The 10,178-nt window shown below is 30.2% G+C and overlaps 1 protein-coding gene across 1 annotated transcript; it reads right to left on the reverse strand.

Annotated features, from left to right (window-relative positions):
- Positions 1-909: 909 nt before the first annotated feature.
- On the reverse strand, positions 910-7,687 carry LOC128990584 (uncharacterized). The gene is made up of 6 exons (XM_054413025.1): positions 7,655-7,687; positions 6,931-7,060; positions 5,895-6,031; positions 4,699-4,769; positions 3,394-3,477; positions 910-2,510 (listed from the first exon to the last, which is right to left on the reverse strand). The coding sequence occupies exons 2-6, from the start codon at positions 7,051-7,053 to the stop codon at positions 2,290-2,292; spliced, it is 636 nt and encodes a 211-aa protein (XP_054269000.1). The 5' UTR covers positions 7,054-7,060; positions 7,655-7,687; the 3' UTR covers positions 910-2,289.
- Between the last annotated feature and the right edge of the window lie 2,491 nt (positions 7,688-10,178).

The following is a 10,178-nucleotide window of genomic DNA, read 5'->3' on the forward strand; positions in this document are numbered from 1 at the left end:
CCAATCAATAATTTTATTAATACTTATGAAGTCAAACTGGGTTAAACCCGTGGGTAACAGCTAGTTATAACCATTTATATTTTATGTGTAATTTCATGAGTACCAATCCTTAATGGGAAAAATTCAATAACTTTACACTTAAAAAATTTTACTTTCAATAACCACACACATACTTCTGTATTAAAATTTTGTTTTAAGAATTACCTATTAGTAATGTTTATATTAATTTTAATTAATTATTTTTTACCTAAACTCTGGGGGAAAATAATTTTTTTGCAAAACCATATACGGTTTTATTTAGCAACGGGGATGTTTACTTACACGCATCCTGTAATTTAAACTACATTCTTGAATTGTGGATTAAAGCTCTCTATGAAATTTTTGAGATCCCAATAAGATTTTAATTTAAGTTTTACGGCTTTATTGAACGATTGTTTTGGTTTATACGTTTAATCCATATTAAGAGTGTTTAAAACGCTACTAAGGGAGTAAGCGGAGATTTGCGTAAATAACCGTGGTTGTGTCCAGTTTTGTTTATGATACTGGTTTATTCACTCTGAGCCCTTAATACTCTAAGTTCTGAAACCCCTTGAGGACTGAATTCAATTTACATATACCCTTTAATATGAAGGGATCTACGTATTTAATTGAATTAAGCATATAACAAAGTGCACTGAATATAACTTAGGAATGGGTGTCAGCGCTTATTAAACAGTGTGAAAGCAGTTATTCCATACAATATGATATGAAATGTTTTGGAATAGCTTTATTTCATTCATAAAAAAGTATAGTAACCGTTTTTTTTACCACATTTTGATTATGGACAAACAGAGAAGACATTCTGAAATAGTACGATTTAAGTTGAAGTTCACCAGTAAACTATAGAAAAAAAACTACAAAATGCAGATTTTTAAATTTATATATTTTAATGATGAAATCCACAGTTGTGAAAAATTTAAGTTATCAATATCTAAGAGATATTGCAGCTATTTGTCACCAAGACTAGTAATCAAACTTTCATGACTTTTTGGGATCTGATACTTTTTACTAGACATGATGAAAGATTTCCTATGTAATATTCTAAGCTCGCTAAGCCTTTGTACGTAAAAACTTATTTAGACAGTTGCATTTTTGACAAATTAAATTCATTAAAATTCATTATAGTAGCTCCGGAACTGTAATATTGACTAACTGGTTTCACATTTCCTGTCGAACCGAAGTAATCCCGATCGTGTAACAGCAACGATGCGTACCCGTGACAGGTCTATCAAACTAAAAGTATTAATTTATACCTCGTATGTTAAATGTATGTATCGTGTGTGTGAACAACAACGAAGCTTTACAAGCGGATTTAATGTTTGTTTCTGAACTGTGTGCTTGAAAATGCCAGCTTGCCGAAACATGTACTTTGACGTACATACTTTGACGTAAGTTTCAATTTAGAAATAACAGGTATTGCGAAACCAATTATCTATATATAAAGCCAAAAGTACCCATGAACTTTTGAGAAAACTACAAGTCACACCCCCATAAACCATATACTTAAAATGTTCTTCATGACGAGAAACCTTGCGCAAAACTATCCATTATTTCATAAATTGCCCTTTAAGTTCGTAAGTTCTTTCTAAAGGGAACTTTCCACCTAATGTTAAAAATACCTCAGCTGTACTTATTTGTTTGTATTACTGTATCCTGTTTTGTTTATTTCAGCTTAACTTTAACCAATCAATAATTTTATTAATACAGTACTTATGAGGTCAAACGGGGTGAATCCCGTGGGTGACAGCTAGTTAAAATTAAATTCTAATAACATAATGAAACTCTTTAGTGAATGTAAAGTAAGTAAAATTTACACCTTTTGAGGAATTTTACACCATATTTTCATAATAATGTGGTTGGTCGTAGCACTTGACGTATGATTTAAGATGCAAAAAATATTTTATTTTACAGGATATTTTTTATCACAATATTAGAAATCACAATTTCTTAAATATTTTTTATCACACCCAAAATGCATCATGACCGATTAAATAAAAAATTCAAAGGATACTAATATTTGTTTATGACAGAATCGGATTTTTTTCAAATAGTAGCACATTATTTTCAATCCCTAACTTTTTATTCGAATGCGTTTTCATCCGAACAAAAGATATTTGAATAAGATCATTTACCCAGTAAAGACACGAACCCGGCTCAATGCAGCACTTTGAAAGTTATCATCTGTTTCGAGCGTATATTAAAAAGATTAATGATTATTTACACATACTTTAAGTAGTTTCAAGTTCATCTCTACAATTTGGCCACACTATGTAGGTTATTGTAGAAGGGATTGGGTGGTTGTATACACAGCTGTTGTGTTACACATCTATTGGGTAGTTTGTTGGGCAGAATGTAGTAGTCAACTTCAGGTAGTCCTCTCTCGCTGATGATCTCTTTGACTTTTCGCAGGCAAGACAATCCGATGGGTTGACATTTGGGGGAGAACCCAGCAATATAATCAGGCTCTTCCGCTAAAACAAATTTAAAGTGTGTTGATTTATAGTTTATTTAGTTTTTATTATTTTTCGTGAATTATTTATTGTCCCTTTGCCATAATTAAACAGAACTTAAAGTTTTATTTTATAAAATACTCATCACAATCCAGTATTATGTAATAACACAATCAAAGCGTAGGTATAGTTTAATTTATTTTGTCTAATTTATCAAATTTTCTTTAAAATGGCCAAAACGATAATGATTACTATTCAGAATAGTTCTTTTAACTTTTTACAAAACGGTAAACTCCTTATCACTGTAAAAGTTATGGTTTGAAACTCATTGTAAATTATGTGACTGTTCACAAAACCCCATCTAATAAGGGAAAATTGAATTTCTGTAAAGACAGCTTGACCGATTTTGATGAAAATTTATGATGATATGGTTCTTATACTTCTAAATAAAATGGAAACTCCAATGTTTTAAACATTATGGTTCGAAAGTTATTGTAACATATTTTTGTTTTTCCCATAAATCATCAAATTTACTTCCACCACCCATGATAAAGGTTGTTGACAAGCAAATAGGATAATGCATGTGTCTGATTGCTGGTACTGTTTATAATTCTTTGAAAAAAAAGGATTGTTACAATCTCCCCAAAAATGTATACGTGTGTGAAGCTATGCATGTAGGGCCTATAACGTTTAGCCTAATTAAGCCATAATAAGTAGCTTGTTTTTGTTTAGTTTATTATTTATTAATAATACTGTTTATTTTATTACCAAACCATGAATAAATATATAAATCACATGGTCAATTGAATTAGAGCACAAGTATAAGTATATAAGTGTCAGCATACTAAACTAAACAATTAACACATATTACTAGCTATTTTAGATACATAAACAATTTATTTACCTCCAAACACAAAGCATCGATACACCAGGTAAGTATCGCAGCCAGCGTATCCAATGATGTAGTCACGTACCGTGCCGTACGGATCTGCAAGGAAAGAAAAATGTCATTAGTGAACATATTTTTAACCTTTTTATTTTTAATTTTTAACAGTTTTTAGGAATAAATAAACGGTATCAGCATTCTGACACATACTTTCTCCCATAAGTTTGTCAACAACCTTTATCATGTGTAAGCGGTGAGAGTAAATATACGGAAATGAGATTTGTAAGATTATCTTCAGAATTTAAAGGACTATAACATACTAAATTTTTATCAAAATCGTTCGAGCCAATATTGGGAAAATATGATTTTCCGTTATTTTATGGGGTTTTTATGGGGAAATAACATAATTTACAATAACTTTTGAACCGTAATTTTTACAGAGATGGGATTTTTACCATTTTGTTCAGAATATAAAGGACTATAACATACTAAATTTTTATCGAGATCGTTCAGGCCATTTTTGGGAAAATCTTTTTTTCTCCGTCATTTTATGGGGTTTTATGGGAAAATACCCATTAAAAATAAAAATTTCTAAGAAATGAGAAAAACTATCAAAATTGTAAGGATCATAACATACTATGTTAAATAAAAACGGATTTTTTTGTCTAAAATCCTATTTTTCGTTATTTTATGGGATTTTTATTGGAAGATAACATAATTTACCATAACTTTTGAACCGTAATTTTTACAGTAATGGGATTTGTACCAATTTGTTCATAATTTAAAGGGCTACAACATACTAAATTTTTATCAAAATCGTTCGGGCCATTTTTAAGAAAATCCGATTTTTCCGGTTTTTTATGGGTTTTTATGGGGAAATCCCCATTAAAAATCAAAATTTCAAAAAAATGAAAAAAACGCCTGGAGATACCATGGATTAGAACCTACATACCAAATTTCATCGAAATCGGACCACAGGTGTAGTCTCTAGCTCTGTACACATCCAGACACACAGACACACAGACACACAGACACACACACACACACACACACAGACATCACTTCGAAAACCACTTTTTTGGGTCCAGGGGGACCCAAAACGAATATATCCACTCAAAACTCAAACTCGAAAATTTTGACGAAAACAATACTTTCTCCATATACTATTATATGGTATAGGGGGAGAAAGTAAAAAGACACAGATAAACGAATTGTTGAATTGTACGAGACATATTTGCATAGAATAATTCGAACAAATTGTGAAAGGAAATTTGAAAAAGGTCTAATTAAAATATGTTAACAGCGTCTTAACTTATAACTTACTTGCAATTATAGACTGCCCAATGCCGATCTCGGTAGCAACGTTAGTAGTTACTGTGAACGATCCGTCACAACTATCATAAAAAAGGAAAACATTAATTTTGTTCGTAGTATTTTTCTTCACAATATTTACATGTTTGAATAGAGAGGTCACACAGTATACATTATTCTTGATTAATCTACAAATATATTTTAACTAGGCAAAATTGTTTTTCTTCCACCACAGCAAAACTGCTGACCAAGGCAATTTTCATTTTGACAAATTTACTTACTTATACGGAAGATGCTAACAGAAAGACCTTGACCTGAAACTGGTTTATTTTTTCATTGTGATGTCCCCAGACACCAAAAACAGTATTGGTTCAAAATTCTATATATGTGCATATAGAATATATATGTGCTATATATATATGTGCGTGTCCATAAGCAGCCTAACTCGAGTATTTTAATTTTAGACGTAAAGATATATTTTGTTTGACATGACTAATGCAAATCTGCATTTGTTACTTCGGTTGAATAAACGAGCCAAAGAGTTAGAGCAATTTTAGTCCTATTTAGTTTAATTTGTCTGTTTCTTCCCCATAGAGAAAATTCGTTACAAGTTGCGTCGGTAAGTACCTAAACATTTAGTTGAATTACTTCACTTTTCTAGATCATAAATATATATGTAAAGGAAGAATAAAGTCATTTTTGGATGTGTATAAATAGTTCATGTCACTTTATATGATGTTGGCCAGTCACTAATTAAAGTAGCGTAAAGGAATAAAATAATTTTAAAATATTTGAATGATTGTCTTTAGTAAAAACACTATTTCTTGAAAACTACGTACCGTAATAAAAATAACAAAATAAGTTCTTCTCCGTTAGTCTTTGATAAACATAAAATGTTACTTAAATTTTTTTTTAAATCGTTTTTAGGCCTATAAAGTATTTAGTATAGTCTTGTATCTAACCAAAAAGGTTTGGATTGCTGATTAGTAAGAATATTTTACAAGGATACTAACAATGTTATGAAGTGCTTAGGTTGGATGAGTTTATAAATAAACTTAAACCAAACGTTTTTTGTGAAATTTTGACATCTTAAAGCTTGAAAAACCTTTATAAGTCAATTTATTTAAAATAAGAATGTATTTAGGGAATTAAGTCATCCGCAAATGAAAATGAAGACCAACTTAAATTTACAATGCATAACAACTTACTAGACTCGGGCCTCATAAAGGGTAAATGTTGAGGGATCGTCTGGCAGAGGGAAGTACGTGTAACATATGTTGTCCAGCAGAATGAACTCTTCAGTCTTAGGAACAACCACAGAGAATATGGGCTGATCACAAAACTCCTGGAAATAAATACAAACAAGATACGTTTGTGAATTTTTAATATTTAGACATTTAATTAATCATTTTGTAACTAAACCTTAAGATAATTAGTGTTTGTATGTTTTTCTTCGAAAAAACTAATTATTGTTAAACATGAAACAAATTTGTAAACACACAACCTCTCAAGGGTAGATTAGTTGAATTTACACAGTTTATCTGTAAAAAAGGCTTATGGTAGACAAAATAAGCTCAAGATTAGATTACTCTGTTCACATTAGTGACTTATTAATTTTACAAACATAAGTGACGCAGGTTGTTAGTTAATTGTATTACGATTTTTGTCTATAAACTATTTGCTACTATATTTTTAAGACATCTTCAAATTAATATGACTACTAATCTCAAAAGGTTTTTTTTATTTACTTAATTTCTTAATCACTAATCACTAATAAACACGTAACTGAAACTCCTGAAAACTATAATTGTAGCCATTTTTAAAATATTTTAAACATAATGTTTTTGACGTACATTATTTACCGGTTATTATATTTATATGTTAATTTTTATGAGCAGCTAGTTATAAAAATAAACAAATACTCAAGTCGATGTAAACTTTTTTGGCTGGGTATTTTGAAGTGGAATCCAGAAGTTTAATTAACATAGTTTTACTAAAATAAGATCAATCTTGATCATTTGTATCTACTAACTAGGATCAGAAAGATTTTGCTAGGTATGTTTAGAAATTTGTAGCTCCAATCGTAGATGATTGATATTTTGTTGTGTTTACTAACTGTTTGACTAACTATAGAACAGTTACTAAATTGTTTGTTACTAAAGCCGAAAAATATGTAGTGATCTTAATGCATTAAATATGTATTACTAATTATGATAAAAAAGTGTTATTTTCCATAATACTTACTCCCCTCAGAGAATAATCTATAGTTTCTGGCGTATAACACTTTGAAGAGCCGGCTTTGCTTGTAGAAAGACTGATCATTAGAGTTAGGAGCACGGATAGCAATCGTCTCTTGATTTCTGTCATTTTGTATCTACAAATATTCTAAATGTATTAGTTTAGTGATAGTTTGCTCACGAGTTATAAAACAATAGTACTGTAGATAGTAAATCTATATAGCTTTTTACTTTTTTAAAGATTTGTATTCTAAACTTTTCCTAAGATGTTCTATTGAGCTAACTCATGTACTCTTTTTTATGTTGAATATTTCAAAAATGTACAATTTACTAATTATAAAACAAAAGGTTAATTCAACCTAAACATGTGTGAGGCTGTGTGTTAAACTCCAACACTTAGTCATTATTTGTTTACTCTTTGCACGATATTTTCTTCTAAACAATTATTATAGATACGGACTGCTTAAACTGTGACCCACTGTTACTTTTCTGTTCTGTACTGTGTGTGTACTGTGTTCATGATAAACTGTTGAAGATGATTAATATGAACAGGTTAAAATTGACAACAGTTTGTTTTCTTGTTTGTCAGCCTTCAAATATTATACTGCACGTTATGTTAGTTTACATTTCATCTTAATATTTACATTTCACTTATCACTTATCAACACAACACACTTTAACACATCAAACATCAGTTCTATATTGTTGGTGTATATATACTCAGTACTCACTGTTGTTCGTAGTGGTTGTGACCAACACATAACATATACAGTCATCTATTGCTAGTTAAACGTTTGTTTTCCTTATCGTAGGAGGAAAAATGATACCATGTACTACGTTCAGATACACTATCATATTTAATTAATGAAGTCTTAGACACCTTTATATTTAACTCTAGAATTCATTGTCGTGAATCACTCATGGCCCGTGCAGTATTTACAATCGTTATAATCGTTATTTAATCTTTTTAAGAAAAATTATGGTTTAAGTTAAAGTTTTTTTGTACTTTTACTAAAACATGCAAAACCAAGAAAAATATTATTGTTGATTTTCAACATAATATGTTTTTTTATTCATATTTACTTATTCTTAATGTTTTGATATAAACACAAACAAACAGTCACATACAGTCATACACACACACACACTCGCACACACACAGGAACACAAATACTGTCTTATTAATATAGAATAGTTTTTATTTGAGCCGAAATTGTATTCGAACTTACTCCAAAGCATTCTATTTTAATAGTTCTCAAATAACCTTTTTCTGGGGCTAGATTATATTTACTTAAATTTAGATTGTAATTATTCATACAAAATAAAATTCAAACACGAGCTTTATTTGTTTTGTTGCTCATTTATAGTTTTTCAACTTTTTTATTTATCGATTAACTACATCTGGTAAAAAACACTAATAAGATATTTAAAAGCAACGACAGAAAGATAATTTAATATTTTAATGCTTCGTATGAAATAAGCCTTTCTATGTATCCTTCTTTGAAACTATCCTGATTTACTCAATCCGTTTTCTCTTGGGTTCTTTGAGGATCAAACGGTAAACTGAGCGAATCGTAAAAAGAATCAAGTTTATTTTATCAACCTAATCACATACTGACTGTCAAGCTTTATTTTAAATTTGTCTTTTCAAATGAGTTAGGTCGGATTCGCTTATGAGTAAAAAATCCACACTAGTTTAAATACATTTTTATTTTATTCACAATTTATATTTATAATCAATTTATAATTTGCTAATAATGTTAGTTTACAGATTAATAAAAAATAATCAATTAAGACATGGTTTCCTTAGCCCATTTCCAAACCCAAATTTCGTGAGACGTGAAGCCCCTGGCGGTGTATAATGTTGGCGACTTACTTCCTACAGAAACAACCTGAATTTCAATTACTTCACTACCTCCTGGCGTTCCGTTAATGTCACACCCGTCAAGTTGTAATTATTCCTGGAACCGTAAAACCCTCCCTTTTTTCTTTGGGGTTTCGGTTTTTATGATTTGAACGAATCTGAACAATATTTTACCATAGTGGTTATTAAGTTAGACTTATGTCTAGTTTTCATCAGAAATTTAAAGTATCTTTTTTAAATTTCAAAGTGTTTAATATTTATTATAAAAAATATAATTTTGTTTTGAATAATTGCTCCATTTTGAACTGCTTTAAGCTTTCTAGCCTCAGTAATGCAGTCTCCACATGCTCGCCATGTAAGTTGATTGCCAATCCACCTTCACTCTCTTAAATTCCTGGTGTGAAGTGAAGTCAACTCATAGAACAGCCTCAATAGGATCTAAGCCCACTCAAATCATATGATCTTTTCACATTTGGAACTTTGCACGGATATAAAGTTTCTGGTGGACTGAAAGACGACTTTTTAAGATGCATGCAATATTTTTAATAAGTTTAGTTAGGATTGATCCTTTTTAAATCCAACTAGCAATGATACGAGTATAATGAGAGGAGAAAACAATTTAGGTTCTCTCTTTAAAGTACACCTAATAGTAAGTACAAAGCTAAGTAATTAAGCTCTTAATAATATGGTGACATCAATTAAGCAGAATTTTACTACATTATTGTCTGATAACTGAGGCTTTAAACCTTGAGAAAATGCAATGTTTGAGGTATGTTATACAGAAATGAATGTCAGGACTGCAATCAAATGAGGTATGCATATAAAGATAAAAATTACCATTACTCAACATTTATTTCCTATCAGGCATACTGGAAGTGTATTATAATTATGTGCATATATCCAACAACTTTCCATTTGCATTGTTACTCCCCACAATTCTAGCCGGATATGCATTGTGTATTTATTCAGCCAACTTCCGAAACTACAAAGACATCCCCTGAGAAATGGCTCTAGACACATTGTTTAATTATGTAGCTAGTGTTAAAATAGACTCGGTATTTTATTTATGACTTAATCTATTAATACATTGTAACAGTGAACAATGAAATACAGTTAGTAGATGATGATTTCCTTTTGCGACTTTCTAGGATACTTGTGATAGCGATAGTAAGTAATTATTATGAAACTAACGCAGATAACAATTTCCTTCAGAAGTCCATTATTGTTTTGGTACGGTTATAAAGCTGGCTTTCAAATCTGAAGGTTTCTGGTCCAATTTCAAATAATATCAATTCTGGAGCAAGAAGTAATTTTTCATTGAGCTATCAGTTCTACAATTGAATAGGATTATAGTTTATGACATTAGTTAATAAAAATATCAGGGTTTGTGT

The sequence above is a fragment of the Macrosteles quadrilineatus genome, unplaced genomic scaffold, assembly GCF_028750875.1.
Source record: "Macrosteles quadrilineatus isolate MER2022 unplaced genomic scaffold, UCM_ALF_1.0 Scaffold_3__2_contigs__length_128488019, whole genome shotgun sequence".
NCBI classification, from domain to species: Eukaryota; Metazoa; Arthropoda; class Insecta; order Hemiptera; family Cicadellidae; genus Macrosteles; species Macrosteles quadrilineatus.

Excerpts from the sequence above, each read along its gene's own strand:
- LOC128990584 (XM_054413025.1), bottom strand. The coding sequence starts at position 7,053 with ATGACAGAAATCAAGAGACGATTGCTATCCGTGCTCCTAACTCTAATG. Across the intron at positions 6,032-6,930 it reads TAGATTATTCTCTGAGGGGA|GAGTTTTGTGATCAGCCCAT; the intron begins GTAAGTATTATG and ends ATTTATTTCCAG. Across the intron at positions 4,770-5,894 it reads CTTTATGAGGCCCGAGTCTA|TTGTGACGGATCGTTCACAG; the intron begins GTAAGTTGTTAT and ends TTTTTATGATAG.